The sequence below is a fragment of the Oncorhynchus gorbuscha genome, linkage group LG01, assembly GCF_021184085.1.
Source record: "Oncorhynchus gorbuscha isolate QuinsamMale2020 ecotype Even-year linkage group LG01, OgorEven_v1.0, whole genome shotgun sequence".
In the NCBI taxonomy this organism is placed as follows: domain Eukaryota; kingdom Metazoa; phylum Chordata; class Actinopteri; order Salmoniformes; family Salmonidae; genus Oncorhynchus; species Oncorhynchus gorbuscha.
In genome coordinates, this window is record NC_060173.1 from 48720803 (window position 1) to 48742686 (window position 21884).

At 40.7% G+C, this 21884-nt stretch overlaps 1 protein-coding gene across 2 annotated transcripts; it reads left to right on the plus strand.

Annotated features, from left to right (window-relative positions):
- The first annotated feature begins 7708 nt into the window (after positions 1–7708).
- On the plus strand, positions 7709–14695 carry LOC124010185 (hyaluronidase-5-like). Of its 2 annotated transcripts, none has more exons than XM_046322623.1 (3): positions 7709–8639; positions 8872–8961; positions 14118–14695. In XM_046322623.1, exons 1-3 carry the CDS (start codon positions 7719–7721, stop codon positions 14445–14447), a joined length of 1341 nt encoding a protein of 446 aa, XP_046178579.1. In that variant the 5' UTR covers positions 7709–7718; the 3' UTR covers positions 14448–14695. The 2 variants fall into 2 exon arrangements, with proteins under 2 accessions (XP_046178579.1, XP_046178657.1); XM_046322701.1 differs by having other exon boundaries at positions 8875–8961.
- The last annotated feature ends 7189 nt before the right edge of the window (positions 14696–21884 follow it).

Here is a 21884-nt window from a genome sequence, read left to right on the forward strand (position 1 = left end):
GTGGTAGGGAGGCGAGCAGGCCAGAGGTGGATGAACGCAGTGCCCTTATTTGGGTGTAGGGCCTGATCAGAGCCTGGAGGTACTGAGGTGCCGTTCCCCTCACAGCTCCGTAGGCAAGCACCATGGTCTTGTAGCGGATGCGAGCTTCAACTGGAAGCCAGTGGAGAGAGCGGAGGAGCGGGGTGACGTGAGAGAACTTGGGAAGGTTGAACACTAGACGGGCTGCGGCGTTCTGGATGAGTTGTAGGGGTTTAATGGCACAGGCAGGGAGCCCAGCCAACAGCGAGTTGCAGTAATCCAGACGGGAGATGACAAGTGCCTGGATTAGGACCTGCGCCGCTTCCTGTGTGAGGCAGGGTCGTACTCTGCGGATGTTGTAGAGCATGAACCTACAGGAACGGGCCACCGCCTTGATATTAGTTGAGAACGACAGTTTGTTGTCCAGGATCACGCCAAGGTTCTTAGCGCTCTGGGAGGAGGACACAATGGAGTTGTCAACCGTGATGGCGAGATCATGGAACGGGCAGTCCTTCCCCGGGAGGAAGAGCAGCTCCGTCTTGCCGAAGTTCAGCTTGAGGTGGTGATCCGTCATCCACACTGATATGTCTGCCAGACATGCAGAGATGCGATTCGCCACCTGGTCATCAGAAGGGGGAAAGGAGAAGATTAATTGTGTGTCGTCTGCATAGCAATGATAGGAGAGACCATGTGAGGTTATGACAGAGCCAAGTGACTTGGTGTATAGCGAGAATAGGAGAGGGCCTAGAACAGAGCCCTGGGGGACACCAGTGGTGAGAGCGCGTGGTGAGGAGACAGATTCTCGCCACGCCACCTGGTAGGAGCGACCTGTCAGGTAGGACGCAATCCAAGCGTGGGCTGTATTATAGTGGGTAACGATTTACTTGAAGGGTACCTGCATAATGACTACATGACACATCCATAACTCATACACACTTCATTTCTAAAGTCTGCTTATATCTAACAATGGGACCAATATAAACTCTGGGCGATTCTTTTGTCATTTTGCATTTAAGCATGCGTTGCCAGCAACAGCATTTATTTGCTGAAAGTGAACTAACTTCCTAACTTGTTACTGGTACCATTGTAAGCACTGACAATGAAAAGGTGTCTGGGAGTCTTGCTCCAGTCTTCCCTAATACTGTGTAGTTTCATATAGCAATAAGCTTGACATTTGCACAACTCAAATGAGTTTCTTTTTTAATGGTAAGCCTATCATTGAATGATAATTCATTTCAATAGATGATCTAATTTGGCTATTAAAGGCACAATAAAGTTGAAAAATTCCTAGACACTGCGCAATTTGAAAAAGCCTTTGGTGTATTTTTTTTAATCGAACATGTTAGGAACCACATCACATTTGGGCCACAAGACCTTCCACATGTGTAATAGGTGACGTATAAGAATGTTGTGCAACATCGGTGCTATGGAGGTTGACAGTTGTTTCTTTCCCACACCGTTCTGCAAACATTGGTGTTCAAGCAAAGTCATATTCAGACGGAACATCTCATCGATTCACCGTTCAAAAAGAATCCCAAACCTTTCTTATCACTCTGACATTGAAGCTTGAAGTGCAGATAGAAAGTGGGTCACCAGCAATTGAAGAGAAAAGGTATTTAATCTCATCACCCTTTGCCTTTCCTCCTTAGTACTTTGTCAATACTAATTAGGACACTTAGAAGCTATTCTTTTTTCAACATCAAATTCAGTGTCTTCTACCCAGGTTACTCTTGAAATGTGTGTTGAAAACTGTGTAAAATGATTTATGTACAATTTTCATACTAAACTGGAATGTAAAACCATTATATGTCACATATGGACAATATTTTATTTGAATGGAAAGAATAGACATTTTTAAAATCTTGCAAGTTTTGTTCATGTTGTTGTTTACCCAATGCACGATGGCACTGTACAATGTATTCCAAATGTTATTTCCAAGGGCTAGTCTTATAACTGATGTAGCAGCAATATAAGGCAAGTTGCTTTGTGGATGCTTTACTTTTTGTTGATGTGTAATGTGTATGGATAAGCGGTTCATATACAGTTGAAGTCGGTTAGGATCACCACTTTATTTTAAGAATGTGAAATGTCAGAATATTAGTAGAGAGAATGTGTTATTTCAGCTTTTATTTCTTTCATCACATTCCCAGTGGGTCAGAAGTTTACATACCCTCAATTAGCATTTGGTAGCATTGCATTTAAATTGCTTCCTCCTGACAGAACTGGTGTAACTGAGTTAGATTTGTAGGCCTCCGTGCTCGCACTCATTTTTTCAGTTCTGCCCATACATTTTCTATAGATTTGAAGTCAGGATTTTTTGATGGCCACTCCAATACCTTGACTTTGTTGTCTTTAAGTCATTTTGCCACAACCTTGGAAGTATGCTGGGGGTCATTGTCCATTTGAAAGACACATTTGCAACCAAGCTTTAACTTCCTGACTGATGTCTTAAGATGTTGCTTCAATATAGCCACAATTTCCCTCCCTAATGATGCCATCTATTTTGTGAAGTGCACCAGTCCCTCCTGCAGCAAAGCATCCCCACAACATGATGCTGCCACCCCTGTGCTTCACAGTTGGGATGCTGTTCTTCGGCTTGCAAGCCTCCCCCCCTTTTTCCTCCAAACATAACGATGGTCAATATGGCCAAACAGTTCTATTTTTGTTTCATCAGACCAGAGGACATTTCTCCAAAAAGTATGATCTTTGTCCCAATGTGCAGTTTCAAACCGTAGTCTGGCTGTTTTTATGGCAGTTTTGGAGCAGTGGCTTCTTCCTTGCTGAGCAGCCTTTCAGGTTATGTCAATATAGGACTCGTTTTACTGTGGATATAGATACTTTTGTGCCTGTAACCTCCATCATCTTCACAAGGTCCTTTGCTGTTGTTCTGGGTTTGATTTGCACTTTTCGTACCAAAGTACTTTCATCACTAGGAGACAGAACGCGTCTCCTTCCTGAGCAGTATGACGGCTGCGTGGTCCCATGGTGTTTATACTTGCGTACTATTGTTTGTACAGATCAACGTGGTACCTTCAGGCATTTGGAAATTGCTCCCAAGGATGAACCAGACTTGGGGAGGTCTACAATTTATTTCTGAGGTCTTGGCTGATTTCTTTAGATTTTCCCATGATGTCAAGTAATGAGACACTGAGTTCCAAGGTAGGCCTTGAAATACATCCACATGTACACCTCCAATTGACTCGAATGGTCAATTAGACTATCAGAAGCTTCTAAAGTCATGATGTTTTCTGGACTTTTCTAAGCTGTTTAAAGGCACAGTCAACTTAGTGTATGTAAACTTCTGACCCACTGGAATTGGGATACAGTGAGTTATAAGTGAAATAATCTGTCTGTGAACCATTGTTGGAAAAAGTATATATATATGTATATATATATATATATATGCCATTTAGCAGACGCTTTTATCCAGAGCGACTTACAGTCATGTGTGCATACATTCTACGTATGGGTGGCCCGGGGATCGAACCCACTACCCTGGCGTTACAAGCGCCATGCTCTACCAACTGAGCTACAGAAGGACCAAGTACTTGTGTCATGCACAAAGTAGATGTCCTAACCAACTTGCCAAAACTATAGTTTGTTAACAAGAAATCTGTGGAGTGGTTGAAACACTTAGGTTGGAGTCATTAAAACTAGTTTATGTAAATCTCCGACTTCAACTGTAAGTAGTTCAAACTTCATTAACATTTCCTATATTTATCATTATGTCTACTTTTTAATGGATGTGTGGATGACTTAATCTCAGAATCACATCAGTCTTGATTGGCAGGCAATGGAGCTGGCGCATACAGTATATTGGGGCGGCAGGTAGCCTAGTGGTTAGAGCATTGAGCCAGTAACCGAAAGGTTGCTGGATTGAATCCCTGAGCTGACAAGGTAAAACAAATCTGTCATTCTGCTCCTGAACAAGGCATTTAACCCACTGTTCCCCGGTAGGCCGTCATTGTAAATAAGAATCTGTTCTTGACTGACTTGCCTTGTTAATTCAGGGTTAAATAAAAAAAGATATATAATTACTAAGTGTATTAATTGAAGTGATTGATGGTGGCTCACGGTAATTTACTCATCTCAGCCAAGTTGCGATTTTTTTTGTTTAAAGATTCCAAGATAGTAAAACAAATACACAAGCACTATGCAACATGTGAAAAGTGTTGATTGAATGTAAATGTACTGCAAAAAAATGCACACAAATGGTACACTTCATTTTATTAAGGGACACATATTAGAAAGTAATTTGTAGTTTGTAAGTGTGTAAATTCCTAATAAGGTTGTTATTATATCTTGTTAGACATTTATAAGGCCTTTATTAAATGTTTTCTTTATCGAACATTATTAGTCAAGTGTAGCTGGCCAATCCTTACCCCTAGAGTCTATGGATTTACCGGTGTGCCAATCTAAGTACCATAAAAAAAATCCCCATTAAAATCTGTTACTTGAAGGTGGAGAGATATCTGTTGCATGAGCTGCGGCTCCATCCATCGCATCCGCCTATGGCGGCCTTCCGCAACTCTGGTGGAAGGTGGCCGAGACACAGCAGTGTTTGTCGTCCCGAAAATCTATCTTCTCATGAAAATGGGTGTGGAGTCTGAATAGCTTATGACCTATGGAAAGATGAGACTCTCATGAACACGAACACGACGAATGACCCCCACCAGCCCCACAGGACTCGTCTGAAGTCTGTATCGTTGATGTGTCATCTGTTTGTAGCGCCTGAAGCATTTGGGCTACAAACTAATGTGGGAAGGGGAGATTCCAAACATGCTGTTCTCCGTTTTGCTCTACGACCCCCACAAGTGTCACGGGACTCGTCTGAAAGTAACCGGTAACGTTTTTTTTTAAATGAATGGAAGTATTGAGGTAGTTTTGTACCTACCCCAAAAAAGGTGTTAAATATGTGTAAAAAAAATATATATACACAGTACAGGTCAAAAGTTTGGACATGTAACGGCGTTCGTCTGTTGAAAGCGAGTCGGACCAAAATGTGGCGTGGTGGTTACTCATGTCCTTTGATGCAAAATAATGAACAATACATGAAATAACTAAATAGGAAAACAACAAACAGAATGTGAAAACCTATACAGCCTATCTTGTGACAACAAACACAGAGACAGGAACAATCACCCACAAAACACACAGTGAAACCTAGGCTACCTAAATATGGTTCCCAATCAGAGACAACGATAATCACCTGACTCTGATTGAGAACCGCCTCAGGCAGCCAAGCCTATGCTAGACACCCCTACTCAGCCGCAATCCCAATGCCTACTAAAACCCCAATACGAAAACACAACAAATATAAACCCATGTCACACCCTGGCCTGACCAAATAAATAACGAAAACACAAAATACTAAGACCAAGGCGTGACAAGACACCTACTCATTCAAGGGTTTTTCTTTATTTTTTACTATTTCTACATTGTAGAATAATTGTGAAGACATCAACACTATGAAATAACACATATGGAATCAAGTAGTAAGCAAAAAAAGTGTTAAACATATCAAAATATATTTTATATTTGAGATTCTTCAAAGTAGCCACCCTTTGCCTTGACGACAGCTTGCACACTCTTGGCATTCTCTCAACCAGCTTCGAGGTAGTCACCTGGAATGCATTTTAATTAACTGGTGTGCCCTGTTAAAGCTTTATTATATCTCCTAGATATAGGACAAACACTTATTCCTTATAAAATAATGTTGACTGCCTTCTTTGCCATTTATGCATGTGTTACTCAATGTGTTTTTTATGGGATTCGGTAGTAAAGGTCAAATTCAATATTTTATCAAACATTTTTGTAGATATTTTTGGGGGATACCTAAAAGGGTCCTACAATGTTAAATCACATAGCTAAATGATTCATGGTATGACCATCTTAAAACAAATATATATGTCAACATATTAGAGAATGTAAGGTAGCACTTTAGCACAGGGAACATATGTTAAAATACTATGCTTTTATTAGGTCTACATTGAGACAGCATACAATGAGTCTGTTTACTGTGTAACTTGTTGTTTATTAAATACTCATATGTCTTTATTATGACTGACAATGAGGTTAAGGATTGGCAATTAACACATGACTTATAATGTTGGAATAAGAAAAAACACATATTAAGGCCTTATCAATGGCTTATATGACATAATAAAGGCCTTATTAGCTACGTGTATACACGCTTATAAAGCACACATTTGTAGCTAAAATGTGCATCTTAAAATATAGTGTTACCAAAAAATGTAAATAATTTTGAATACATTCATTTGTCTCTTCATTTTCCTCCTAATCAAAGCAACTTAATTAAATCACAGTAAATGGATGCTTATATCAAGAACCATGGCTGACTATTTTCTAATGTATCAATGACGATTCTCAAAGATTCTTGGCCCTTAGTACAGTAGCCCTTAGTAGCCCTTAAAAATCAGCCCTTAGAAGCCATTAAATTACCCTTAAAGTGTCCCTGAAAGTGACCCCTAACACTTGGATTCCATTTGGCCACATTCTCTCTCTTACACGCACGCAATGTAAGTGTATTAGGCTGTTAACTGCAGACAAACACTGATATCCTCCGCACACTGCAGAGGTCAGGTGCCTTGAAGGGCATCTGTGTTTTCCCGAGTACAGAAAAGAGATAGGAGACCAGATAACAGTAAAATAAATAGTTTCACAGAAATGTACCAGACCTGTTGTACTGGTTGACATAAGTGTGGTGGCTGCTTGATCATAGCACTTAACTGCCTCACCCCAAAGCCTGCAATCTGATTCGGTGCCTGACGTGCCTGCAAATTGCTCCCATCCAGAGGAGAAGAAAATTATATTAATTAATATGCCTATTTTTTTATCTATCAGGTCATGGAAAATGTTTCATTTGCAGAAAGTGATAAGTGCATAGGGTATATTGTCCAATCAGGACGGCTTTGGAACTTAGGCCTAAAGTACTAGGTTTTTGTTCTACCCACTCCCATTTCATATGTCAAGAATTCTGTCAAGACCTGAGGTTTGTCAAAAGGTTGAGCAATAGCTTCACAATAACAGGTGATATATCATCTCCTGTTATTTTCAGATACCAGAGACAAGTATACCTTGACAGCCAGATTGAAATTCTGCAAATATGAACCATTGTATGTCCTTGCTCTGCTCTGTCGCTCTCTAATCGGTCTATTAAATAGTCAATAACAGTCCTTCTTGGAACCACAGATAAAGCTCTTGAATGATAAACCATAATGTACAACAAACAGGAACATGTTTAATGAGCACTTGACACAAGATGACATCAAATGGGATAGATTAACCCAAATGTATAAAAATATGATTTCTCTACTGTGTCAGTGTGCTCCAACCGCGTATTACGCACAGGTAAGGACTAGTAGGCTGCCTTTTGGCTGTTTGGTAACATCCGTAATATTAGTCTGTCATCTGACTTTGTAACAGTTGAACATCGTCATCAACAGCTTGTGTACTGAATGTTCTAATAACTGCCACCACTGGCTCTATCACCTTTCTCTCTGCAATGGCCATCACTGGCTAAGATGTAAAGATATCTGAAAAGACACTTAAATAAGGTACCTCACTGTAGCTATACAGAGATTGTTGGGAAGTCACATTCCTCCACTGCCAGTTGCCACATACATGTATTTATGTATTTTTGTTCTCACAGAGGAGTCACGATGGACCATTTCCCCCAGATGAAAAGGGGCGCTCCCCAGCTACTCCCCACCCTTGCCCTCTCCCTTCTGGCGTGTCTTAGTTTCGTCTCCCCCCTACCTACAACGGAGCCCCCACTGTTTGACGGTCATCCGTTTGTGGGTATATGGAATACCCCGACCCCTGCATGCAAGAGGCTGCAGATCCCACTGGACACCTGGTCCTTCAAAGCAGTGACCACGCCTGCTGCTGTTCCCGGTCAGTTTCTCACCCTGTTCTACGTCGACCGCCTGGGCCTGTACCCTCACGTTGACCCCAACAACCATCGCCAGTTCAATGGTGGCATCCCCCAAAAGGGCAACCTGACGGCCCACCTGATTAAGGCCTACGGTGACATCAATCATTACATCCCCTCTGACACGACCCCGGGTCTGGCCGTCATCGACTGGGAAGACTGGCGCCCCCTGTGGGACAGAAACTGGGGGTCCAAGAATATTTACCGTCAACTGTCCATCGCCTACGCTCGAGAGAAGGACCCCTCTTTGTCCCCATCACAAGCAACCACTGAGGCCAAGAAGCAGTTTCAGACTGCAGCCCGCAACTACATGGAGGGAACCATGATGCTAGGTATCAGCCAGCGGCCCAGCCAGCAATGGGGGTTCTATCTGTTCCCCGATTGCTACAACTATGGTTGGGAGAAGCCAGACTACACAGGGCAATGCTCCGACAAGACCAAGAGCCAGAACGACGAGCTTTTGTGGCTTTGGGAGTCCAGCACGGCTCTATACCCTTCAGTCTACCTGCCTGCGTCGCTGAACAACAGCGCCAACGTGGCACTTTTTGTCCGAAACCGCGTTCAGGAGGCAGTGAGGGTGGCAGCTCTGCCCAAACGCCCCTACACTGTGCCCATCTATGTGTACTCATGCCCACTCTACCGTGACCTAAATAAGTTTCTCAGTACGGTGAGGGCATTAGATGTCAATTACTTAAAATATTTCAAAATTAAGTTCTACACAATTTCAATAGACTTTTATGTTATCTTTACCTTTGTGCTATTAAAACGTGTGCTCACTAAATGCTGATAACGCACAAGAACATTTAAGACATGCAGTGCACACACTATTACAAATGATTTTTTTTTTTTTACTTCAGTTGAGTTTCATGCAGGAGTTTCTGTGTGTCTGTCATTCCCAGGAGGATCTGATCAGAAGTATTGGAGAAAGTGCAGCATTGGGGGCTTCCGGGTCAGTGCTCTGGGGAGCCAGTGCCGACTATACTGACAAGGTAATCTCAAATACACCCCTCCACATTTCTTATTTTATGTCCCGTGATGACATATAAAGTACACTTATTTAATTTGTACTATGTTTTGCTTAAATATCATTGAATATTTCAATGTAAAAAGCTTTGTTGAGTGGTGGTGCAGTACCCTCACAGAGAAATCATATGATTTCACGTGACATATACCAGTTCTGTACATGTGAAATCATGTGAAAACATGTTTTTGGAACACTTCATATGTGATGATATTGGCATGGCGGCAGGTAGGCTATTGGTTAGAGCAGGGTTCGCCAACCGTGTTCCTGGAGAGCTACCCTCTTGTAGGTTTCCTCTTCAACCCCAGGTAGAACTAACCTGATTCAGTTTATCAACCAGCTAATTATTATAACCAGTTGCGCTAGATTAGGGTCGGAGGGAAAACCTACAGGATGGTAGCTCTCTAGGAACAGGGTTGAAGAGCCCTGGGTTAGAATGTTGGGCCAGCAACCGAAAGGCTGCTGGTTCAAATACCTGAGCCGACAAGGTGAAAAATCTGATGTGCCCTTGAGCAAAGCACTGACCCTGTAAAGTAAACCAACGCATTTATTGTAATTATTTTTTCACCTGTGAAATCATGTGAAACAGTACAGTATGTTTTTGGAACACTTGACATTTGATGATATGACACATGATTTCACAGGCGATGCCCTGCAAACAAAAATGAGTCTTTATGATACACACAAGTGCTTTTAGCATAGTGTTTTCAAAGGACAATATATATTTGACTATATCGTGTATGTTTATTCATACAGTAATTGTTATTCAACATGTCCTTACGTGGGATTTGAATGCACAACCTCTTGGTTCACAGCATTCTGATCTTCCTGCAATGCCACCATGTCTGTGTCAGTCACTGATTTCACCTGTATTCCCACACTTTGGACTACAAAGTAAATCTTTGCTTAAAATACACAGAAGAAAAACTATTATATTTATCTTTGTGATTCAGGAGTAACATTAACACTGAATAATATGCCCCAACAACATTGACAACTATGCAGAAAACCCTCAAAATTGACGAAATAAGTAAATGAAAACAATGATGAGGGGACAGAATAACTAAAATAACAGCACACTTTTACTAAGTGCGGAGATGTTTCAGGATTATTTCCAGCATCATCGCAAACTGTTTTTGAGATTGACGGACAGGGTCTGGTAGTGCTCCAGTTCTCCCTGTCAGAATAACTAACAAAAGACTTGGAAAGCATATAAAATCTTATGGAAATGTCACTACGGGTATTGTGAGTAACCTAATTTATCTTCCTTTAACTCCGCCTTCTAGTGAGTTTATACAAACTGTCATCTCCTACCATTCTGTTAGATTGGAGACTGTCAGAAAAAATGGTTGTAACGTTAATAATTTGGATGTTATTCCATGTGTCACCTCGAGGCAGATGCCCCGTTGAATATGCTTTTAAATGTTAGAGCAATCACTAGTAAAACCTTTCTCATGAATGACATCATTACTAAGCGCAAAGTTGATTGCATGTTTCTCACTGAAACGTGGCTGTCATCAGACTCTAGTGCCACTCTTATTGAAGCCTCCCCTCTGGACTACAGCTTTTGATACTCTATCAGAAAAGGGAAAACGGGTGGGTGGACAGCCTCTACTTTTAATACTGCTCTCGGCTGTAAGGACATTTAGTTTGGAGACTTCAGGCCTTTTGAGCATCATCCTATGTTTAAATGTTAGCCACCAGTGCTGGCCAAAACCCTGTAAAGGCCACCAAAGCACTAAAGGCCACCAAAGCACCAACTTTCTTTACTGATTTATCTGAGCTATTGTCTATTGTCCCGGAGAACTATGATAAAATCATTGTGTTGGACGATTTTAATATTAATGTTGACAAAGAGACTGACACCAAGGTCATTCAATGTATGAATATTTTGAGCTCTATGGACTTTATCCAACATGGTACTGGGCCCACCCATAATTGCTGCCATACTCTGGACCTGGTTATTACCAAGGGGCTTTCTATTGACATGTCCTCTATTGTTGATGTTGCTTTATCTGGTCACCACTGTGTATTTTATTACCTGGTTGCCCATAGCGCAGGGTAATACTGAACACATTATTAAGAAACGCTATCTTACCTCTGACATTGCTACAGATTTGATTGAGTGCATGAACAACACTACCTATTCTGCCTTCCTCTTGTAATGATTTAGTTGTTGATTTTAATAGATTTTAATAACCATTGATACCATAGCTCCAGTAAAGTTGAAAAAGTCCACATCCAAATGGAGAGTCCCTTGGATGAGTGAGGAAACTAAATAAATGAAAGAGAAATTGCAAAAAGGCAGAGTGGAAGGGGAGAAAGTCTAAGTCGCAGGTCCATTATGATATTCTGAGAGAGCATCTTGGCATATTTAACAAGGCCATTAGAAATGCCAGACTGACTCATTTTTCTTACTTGATCACTATTAATCAGAATAATTTAAAGATGCTCTTCTTGACCATTGATGGCCTGATAAATCCTACCATCCTCAATCCTAATTGAACTTTCCTCCACATCTAAATGTGATGAGTTTGCGGTATATTTCAGAGGTAAGATAACCAACATTAGGCTGGGTATCAGTCAAGCAAGACTTGATGAGAAGTTTGATGATATGTGCCTTAGCCTAACACGTAAAGGCACTGTGGATTTATTTTCCCTGTTTTACTCAGACATGCTCAGGAAAGTGACATCACAACTTAAGCCTTCTACCTGCCTTCTCAATCATATCCCCACCACCTTCTTCAAAACAGTTTTTAATTGCAAGGTATTGTTAATCACTCCGTATTCACAGGCACTTTCCAAACCTCACTAAAAACTGTTATGGTGAAACCCCTTCTGAAGAAACATAATCTAGATTTTTCAGCTCTTAGAAATGTTCAGCCAATCCCCAACCTTCCATTCTTAAGCAGAATTATGGATTGAAAAAAATTAAAAACAGCAAAATATATTTTTGTATGCGCCAACAATCAAACAACCTAGAAAAGGTGCTAAAAATAGGCAATATTAACATATGTAGCCGAATAAATAAGGTTCATAACTTGCTTGTAACAGATTACATTTTGACTATCTCGGAAATATAGATAATGCCTTTGATGATAGTGGTAGGAATACATAGTTTTAACATCTATCATATATAACCCTGATGTCCTAGCCTTGTCTGAATCCTGGCTTAGGAAGGCCACCAAAAATTTTGAAATTTCCATCCCCAACTACAACATTTTCTGTCAAGATTGAACTGCCAAAGTGGGCAGAGTTGCAATAAACTGCAGAGATAGCCTGCAGAGTTCTGTCTTACTATCCAGGACTATGCCCAAACAGTTTGAGCTTTTCTTTTAAATATCCACCTTTCCAGAAATAAGTCTCTCGCTGTTGCTGCTTGTTATAGACCCCCCTCAGCCCCCAGCTGTGCCCTGGACACCATATGTGAATTGATTGCCCCCCATCTATTTTCAGAGTTTGTACTGTGAGGTGACCTAAACTGGGATATGCTTAACACCCCGGCCATCCTACAATCTAAGCTAGATGCCCTCAATCTCACACAAATTATCAAAGATCCTACCAGGTACAACCACAAATCCATAAACATGGGCACCCTCATAGATATCATCCTGACTAACTTACCCTCCAAATAAACCTCTGCTGTCTTCAACCAGGATCTCAGCGATCACTGCCAGGCGTCCACGGTCGAATGACCACCCCTCATCACTATCAAACGCTTCAGCGAGCAGGCCTTTCTAATCGACCTGGCCCGGGGTATGACAACCAGGATGGAATATTACTGAGGATAATAGCGGATGATATTGCCACTCCTATTTGCCATATCTTCAACTTAAGCCTACTAGAAAGTGTGTGCCTTCAGGCCTGGAGGGAAACAAAAGTAATTCCGCTACCTAAGAATAGTAAAGTCCCCTTTACTGGCTCAAATAGCCGACCAATCAACCTGTTAGCCTTAGTTTACAACCCTTAGTAAACTTTTTGAAAAAATTGTGTTTGACCAGATACAATACTATTTTACAGAAATTGACAAAAGACTTTCAGCACACTTATAGGGAAGGACATTCAACAAGCACTTACACAAATGACTGATGATTGGCTGAGATGCATTGATGATACAAAGATTGCAGGGGGTTGTTTTGTTAGACTTCAGTGCGGCTTTTGACATTATCGATCATAGTTTACTACTAGAAAAAAGATGTATTATGGCTTTACACCCCCTGCTGTTTTGATGATAAAGAGATACCTGTCTAACAGAACACGTAGGGTGTTCTTTAATAGATGCCTTTCCAACATAATCCAGGTAAGCTCAGGAATTACCCAGGGCAGCTGTTTAGGCCCCTTACATTTTTCATTCTTTACTAACGACATACCACTGGTTTTGGGTAAAGCCAGTGCGTCTATGTATGCAGATGACTCAACACTATACACATCAGCTACTAAAGCAACTGAAATGACTACAACACTTAACAATGATATGCAGTTAGTTTCAGAATGGGTGGCAAGGAATAAGGTAGTAAATGAAAAGCATTGTATTTGGGCCAAATCATACACTAAAGCCTAAACCTCAACTAAATTGTGTAATGAATATTGTGGAAATTGAGGTTGCTAAACTGCTTGTAGTAACCCTGGATTGTAAACTGTCATGGTCAAAACATATTGATCCAACAGTAGCTAAGATGGGGAGAAGTCTGTCCCTAGTAAAGTGCTGCTCTGCGTTCTTAATAACAACACTATCAACACGGCAGGTCCTACAGGCCCTAGTTTTGTCACACCTGGACTACTGTTCAGTAATGTGGTCAGATGCCACAAAGAGGGACTTAGGAAAATTACAATTGTCTCAGAACAGAGCAGCGCGGGTGGTCCATAAAAGTACACAGGGAGCTAATATTAATGATATGCATGTCAATCTCTCATGGCTCAATGTGGAAGATAGATGGACTTCATCACCACTTGTTTATGCTTATCATATCACCTTTCACATGTTGTCAGGTGGCACAACACTTGGATATGACATGTCCATTTGTAGCCCCCTTCTTTCTATCCTCTATATAATTCATCCAACATTCCATCCCAAGAACAAGTTCCTTAATATCTCACCCCCCACCCTCCTCTCTCTCCTTTCAGGCTTCATGTGAAGCATTATCCACATACCTGACATCCACCCTCAACCCATACATCGCTAACGTGACCGCTGCCGCCAAACTCTGTAGTGACGTCCTTTGCCAGGGCAATGGCCGCTGTGTCAGAAAGGACTACAACTCCAATGACTACCTGCACCTGAACCCGGACAACTTCCGCCTCCTAAAGTCCCAGCGAAAGTACGTGGCCATCGGAATACCCTCCTCTGCTGACCTACTCACCTTCGCAGACAAGTTCACCTGCCAGTGCTACACAGGCAGTAGCTGCTCACCCCAGTTATCACGTCCCATGACCCCAATGGTTATTCAAGTATAGCATCCCTGGGGGGTTCACTCTTAGAAAATCTCACGACTCTGATGACTGCATTCACAGTATGTGTATATGATTGAAGCAAATAATCAAGGTTCTCATTTTTAGATTAACAGTATTTTTTGAGAATCCTGCACTATAGGACTGAATCACTAAAGTAAGACATTACATATTTATGTCAAAATAAAATTCAAAAATATTTTACATTGCTGTGAGTATTATTTGATATCCTTTGGACAGTATGCAGAGCCTGTAACATTTAAGCCAATAACCCCAACATTTTTATGGGCTTTGAGTAATGGTGCTGTGATGATTACATTAAAGAAATACTGTGTTTTAACATATTTGGTTAATATATAATGAAATGACTGGCTAAGTATCGACAATTACTCAGCAGTAAATTTTCAACTTATGCTGACCAAGCATATAGAAGGAAAAATACTAGGAACAAATCATTCCTTCCTACTGTGCATCAACAGAATGAATTAAAATTGATTCCACATCCTTTTAACCAAAACAGTCAATGTGATGACGTTGGATTTGTAAAAAAATCACAAGGGAATTTCATATTTTTTTTGTAATGACATGGTGACATTTTATGTTGATTTCACATTGAATTCCAATTAGTTGACAAATGAAAAATAGATGTTGAACTGACATCTGTGTCCAGGGGTTTGCGTGTCATGCCACATAGCAAGGATATTTGGTGGTGTTCTTATACACTTGTTTTCTCATATCACCTTCCAGGCACACAGACACTCATTTTAAAACCTCTCTGGGATAGGCGGGACGCAAATGTCCCACCTGGCCAATTGCCAGGGAAAATGCAGAGTGCCAAATTTTAAAAAATTCTATAAAATTCAAACTTTCATTAAATCACATGTAAGATACCAAATTAAAGCTACACTCGTTGTGAATCCAGCCAACGTGTCAGATTTCAAAAAGGCGAAAGCATAAGAAGCTATTATCTAATTATAGCACAACTGTAAACAAAGAGAGAATAGCATATTTCAACCCTGCAGGCACCACACAAAATACAGAAATAAAATATAAATCATGCCTTACCTTTGACAAGCTTCTTTTGTTGGCACTCCAATATGTCCCATAAACATCAAATGGTCCTTTTGTCCGATTAATTCCGTCCATATATGTACAAAATGTCCATTTATTTGGCACATTTGATCCAGAAAAAAACAGCTTCCAATTTGCACAACATCACTACAAAATATCTCAAAAGTTACCTGTAAACTTTGCCAAAACATTTCAAACTACTTTTGTAATACAACTTTAGGTATTTTTAAACGTTAATAATCGATCAAATTGAAGACGTGTCTGTTTTCAATACAGGAGGATCAAACTAACGCTAATTTTCAAGTCTTGCGCAACTCTCAAACAGTACACATAACGTTACCCTGTTCCAAGATGGCCGTACTTCTTCATTCCACAAAGGAATAACCTCAACCAAATTCCAAAGACTGATGACATCCAGTGGAAGCAGTAGGAACTGCAAACAAGTGCCTTAGAAATCTTGTTTCCCAATGAGAACTCATTGAATAGACAGTGACCTTAAAAATAATAATTCTGAATGGTTTGTCCTCTGGGTTTTGCCTGCTACATAAGTTCTGTTATACTCACAGACATGATTAAAACAGTTTTAGAAACATTATAGTGTTTCTACCCAAATCTACTAACAATATGCATATCTTATATTCTTGGCATGAGTAGCAGACAGTTGAAATTGCACGCTATTTATCCAAAAGTGAAAATTCTGCCCCCTGTCACAAAGAGGTCATTTTAAGCCTGTTTAAATCAGTTACTCTAAAAAAAAGACACCCATGAAGGAGTCAGAAAAACACACATAAATAAGTCTTCTGTGGTGACAAGTTTCCACAAGCGCTTGCTATGCTAAACTTAAAGCTATTGCAGAAAAGTTTAAGATTTAGAGATTTAGAGAACTTATTTATCACACTCCCAGATGAAGGTTTGTAGTTAGGGGTTAATGATTTGTGCAGGAAAAGGGGACCTACAGAGTGTGGTGGTTGGCAAGGAATTTGTATGAAAATCCCTGGAACAGGTGAGCTTAAATTCATGTTGTAACCTTTTATCCTTTGTTCTACCAATTTGACAACATTGTTTAGTCTCACTTTCTCTCATGATTTTGTTTGAAGTGTGTTTGAAGTTGCTAGTGTTGTGTCTCGGCCAGGGTTAGGGAGTAACATATGTAATCGGTTACATGTAATCTGATTACCCCCCAAAAACTGGACCTGTAAACAGTTATGTTACCAGCTAAAATATTGTAATAGGATTACAGATATACTTCAGAAAAAGTAGATGATTACTTCTTGGAATACTTGTAAATTCAGAAAGGATATTAACCAGGAAAAAATGTGGATGGTTGTCACATGGAATGTGGGTTTGGTTGTCACTATGAACTCCATTATAACACGGGGGTGGATCTTTTGTGCTTGTGTTACAAACAGCTCCTTTAGTTGCCTCTTACACATTTACTTTCTGTCACAAACCCACACTTGTGGGCAGACAATGCGCAGACCAGCTGGCTGTAGTGTTTACGGACATATTCAATCTCTCCCTGTGCCAGTCTGCTGTCCCCACATGCTTCAAGATGTCCATCATTGTTCCTGCACCCAAAAAGTGAATGTAACTATGTAAATGACTGTCGTTCCATAGGACTCACTTTTATCATCATAAAGTGCTTTGAGAAGCTAGTTAAGGATCACCTGCACCTTACTTGACCCACTGCAATTCACATACCACCCCCAATAGATCCATGGATGATGCAATTGCTCTATCCAATATGGACAAGAGGAATACCTTTGTAAGAATGCTGGGTCTAAACCCCTCCCTGTGCAACTTGGTCCTGGACTTCCTGATGGGCCGCCCCCAGGTGGTGAAGGTAGGCAACAACACCTCCACTACGCTGATCCTCAACACAGGGGTCTCACAAGAGTGCGTGCTCAGCCCCCTCCTGACTCCCTGTTTACCCACGACTTCGTGGCAACACGTCTCCAACTCAATCATCAAGTTTGTGGACGACACACAGTGGTAGGCCTGATTACCAACAATAACGAGACAGCCTACAGGGAGGAGGTGAGGGCCATGGTGGAATGGTGCCAGGAAAATAACCTCTCCCTCAACATCAAGAGGGAACACGCGGAGCAGAGGGAGCACGCAACCATCAATATCGAGAAGGTGAAAAGCTTCAAGTTCCTCGGCGTACACATCACTGACAATCTGAAAGGTCCACCCACACAGACAGTATGGTGAAGAAGGCGCAACAGCAATATTGCCTCTTCAACCTCAGGAAACTGAACAAATTCGTCTTGGCCCCTAAGATTCTCACAAACTTTTACGGAACCACCATTGAGAGCATCTTGTCGGGCTGTATCACTGCCTGGTACAGCAACTGCACCGTCTGCAACCACAGGGCTCTCCAGAGGGTGGTGTGGTCAGCCTAGTGCATCACCGGGAGCACACTGCCTGCCCTTCGGGACATCTACTGGGCGGCAGGTAGCCTAGTCGTTAGAGCATTGGGCCAGTAACCAAAAGGTTGCTAGATTGAATCCCTGAGCTGACACGGTAAAAATCTGTCATTCTGCCCCTGAACAAGGCAGTTAACCCACTGTTCCTAAGCCATCATTGTAAATAAGAATTTGTTCTTAACTGACTTGCCTAGTTAAAGAAAAGCAGTCAGACATTACATCCTTTTTCATCTTATCAATCTACGTATTGTGAGCGGACCAAGTAATTTGGTGTTACTCTAAAGCGGAGAGGTGGAATAAACGAGTCAGGAGTAGGTTTTCCTAATTGAACAACTTTCTCTATTGAGAGATTTCTTTCAATTGAAACACTCCAACACAATCAATGTTGATCTCCCAAGGAAAACATAAATCTTCTTCTTCACACGAAAAAGGAACACAAGACGAGTATCTTTAAACTATAAGATAAATCACGGATTTGTCACCGTCTTAATGGTTCGTTCGTGGATAGCTCCCCTCTCGTGGTGGTCATCCCCCAGAGGTAGTTTGTCTTCTTCTTCTTCTTCTTCTTCTTCTTCTTTTCACCTTCCGAAAGGTACGTCTAAATACACTTTCTTTCCCCCCCTGCCGGTTCCCTCCTCTCTCTTGTAGGGGAAAAAGAATAGGTCATTAGTATCATCAGCTCTGCTTAATTGCCTCTGATCACCCTGACTCACATGCCTGGCTGGGCTACTATCCGTGAGCCCAGCCTGCCCTCTGGTGATCCTTCCACAGTACACACAATACCCCATAATGACAAAGTGAAAAAAGGTTTTTAGAATGTTTTGCTAATTTATTAAAAATAAAAAACAGAAATATCTTATTTACATAAATATTCAGACCTATTGCTAAGAGACTCAACATTGAGCTCAGGTACATCCTGTTTCCATTGATCATCCTTGAGATGTTTCTTCAACCTGTGGTAAATTCCATTGATTGGACATGAAAAAAAAAATATATATATATTTGTTGTTGTTTTTGTCAAATGCACCGAAAACAACAGGTGTGCCAAGCTTGTAGTGTCATATTCAAGAACACTCAAGACTGTAATCGCTGCCAAAGCAGCTTCAAGGAAGATCAAAGGGACTGAATACTTATGTAAATGTCATATTTGAATGTTTTTATATGTACTGTGCATTTGCAAAAATGTCTAATAACCTGTTTTTTTTTGTCATTGTGTGGTATTGTGTGTAGATGAGGGGAAAAAATGATTTAATACATTTTAGAATAAGGCTGTAACGCAACAAAATGTGGAAAAACTCAAGGGGTCTGAATACTTTCTGAATGCACTGTCTACAGGTATTCTGTATTCTAGTGAAGTCCATCCTATTCAACTATTGCTGTACATACCGTGTACTATTCTATCACTTATTCTTCAGATATACCACATATTCTATCCACATACTGTCCATAATGTCAATGCATCCCATCACATACACAAATCTGTATCTACATACAGTACCAGTCAAAAGTTTGAACACACCTACTCATTCAAGGGTTTTTCTTTATTTTTACTATTTTCTACATTGTAGAATAATAGTGAAAACATCACAACTATGAAATGAACACATATGGAATCAAGTAGTAACCTTAAATTATATTTTAGATTCTTCAAAGGAGCCACCCTTTGCCTTGATGACAGCTTTGTACACTCTTGGATTAAATAGACTTCTTACTTGGGTTCAGAACTGAACTAAAGCATTGACTTTTCTTTTTTAAAAGCTAGAGACTTTGCTGGCTGTCTTGAACAAAAACATTTCATTTGTGATTCAGAGCCTTACATTTGAGTTGGTTTGATTTTGTATGCCATCAGTTTTATTATTAACACATTTTCCTTTCATGGCAGCGTGCTTACCGACCATTCGAACTACCAATGCACCAACACCTTTTTCCCCACTGCTATTGCTCCTTGTGGAACAGCTTGTTGGGTCGTGGCCATAGACATATAATCCATAGAAGGGTTTTGGAACCTCTAACCCTGGCAATTTGACTGTTAAACTCATGGGTACACTCGCACTTTTTTTTACACGAAAAAAAAAAATTTGATGAATAAAATATTTTATTAGTCGTCTTCTTCCAATAAAGGGATGACGACACAATCTTTGTGAGAGGGAGGGTATCTGAATTCATTGGTCCTCAACACTTCATTCGGGATAAATGGAGTTGGCCATGAGTTAGCCTGCCCCAGAGCAGTTTAGTCCTGAAGGATTCATTGACATAGAAATGTTCCTGGCTAAAGGTCGAGACACTTTCAAGGTACCGGTTATCCCAAGTTGATCTCAGAGTTGACCAAAGTTACATCGCTAACTCGTCAAATGTGGTTCGCAATATAGGGCTCAGGACGAAGCCCTCTCTTTTGCCGTCTCCTCTGTCCCATCGCTACAGCAATGTGCTTCCAGTTCACCCCTTACAAATTGATCGCTGCGTCTGTGAACACACACACATACACATAACACTATCTACAAACAATTCGTCATATTTAGTAAGGTGGTATATTGTTGAATTTCTATCAATTTTTGTCTTTTAACCTAAATCGCAGATGAGACAAACATTTTTACCTGCCCCTTTAAGGGCGGGAGGTTAATGGTGTTTTGTTTGTGCCTGTGAGATTGAAAGAGTTTGACTAGTAGCCACTTCATCTTCACTTCCCTAGCAGTTGAAACTCAAACATTGAAAAACCACCTAGCTTGTGAACAAAACTATGTAAATAGCAACGAAACACAAGGACAAACTCTAAGTAGACTTTAGTTTGAAGTAAATTAGACCAACTGTTATGCCTGTGTACAGCACTTCTAAAAATGCATCTTTCACTCAGCATTTCACGTCTGCACAGCCCCAAGGCAGGTTTTCCGCATGAGGTGGGATAGGATATAGGATTCTTAGTTCTGACTTGTCATGTGATTATTTTATTTAACTTTTATTTAACTAGGCAAGTCAGTTAAGAACAAATTCTTATTTACAATGACGGCCTACTCTAGCCGAACCCTAACACGGACGATGCTGGACAAATCTGTATTTCTGTTTTTTATGGTTAATACATTTGCAAAAACTTCTAAAAAACACTTTTTGCTTTGTCATTATGGGGTATTGTGCGTAGATTGATGAGGGGGGGGGCAGTTTAATCCATTTTGGAATAAGTGGAAAATGTGAAAAAAGTCAAGGGGTCTGAATACTTTCCTAATGCTCTCTAAATAGCTAATTAGCCAGCTAAATAACTGGGTAGGCACTGTATCCAACGTCATACGTTTTTGGACCTACTGACAGGAAAAACTATTATTGGTAACGTCAGCTAACAGAATAGCCTCTTCGCTCCGGGAGCTAGCTAGCTGTCAACATTCAAACATCGTTATCTAACCTAAAGTAACCTACCACATTCCGTACAAATGTGCGCAACCGCGACATTCAAACAAGACTACAAAGAAAACTAATGTGACTGTAGTGACTATGTTGACTTCAAAATCTGGGGTGTGAACTACGTTTCTATTCAAGCGTTGATCGACATGGTAATGGCTCTATAGTGTTGGAGAAAAGTTGAAAAAACGAACCCTCCGTTACATTGTGACGTGTCATGCCGTAAGGTACAGCACGCAAAAAGTAACTATTTCTGTCTTACAATCTCTCTCCTCCAGATGTAGCACTTTTCTCATTGTTTAAAAACAGGAAATGGACAGTGACATTCAAAGCCACTGTTTACTTCTGAAGATCACTTTAGCACCGCCCTAAAAACCCGATTCAAATTCGACACAAACCTTCAAATAGGTATGTAATGACACATTATATAAACTCTTCATAGGGTTTTATTCACATTTTAGAGGCGATAAGGTGATAAGTTGGAAAGATCGAGTGAAAAAAGCAGTTTTCCCCACACATCTCCTCTCCTTCTCACTATCACACATTAGTTTCGCTT

Coding starts and splice junctions, on each gene's coding strand:
- LOC124010185 (XM_046322623.1), top strand. CDS start 7,719: ATGAAAAGGGGCGCTCCCCAGCTACTCCCCACCCTTGCCCTCTCCCTT. Junction 8,640..8,871: donor TAAATAAGTTTCTCAGTACG/GTGAGGGCATTA, acceptor TGTCATTCCCAG/GAGGATCTGATCAGAAGTAT. Junction 8,962..14,117: donor GTGCCGACTATACTGACAAG/GTAATCTCAAAT, acceptor CTCTCCTTTCAG/GCTTCATGTGAAGCATTATC.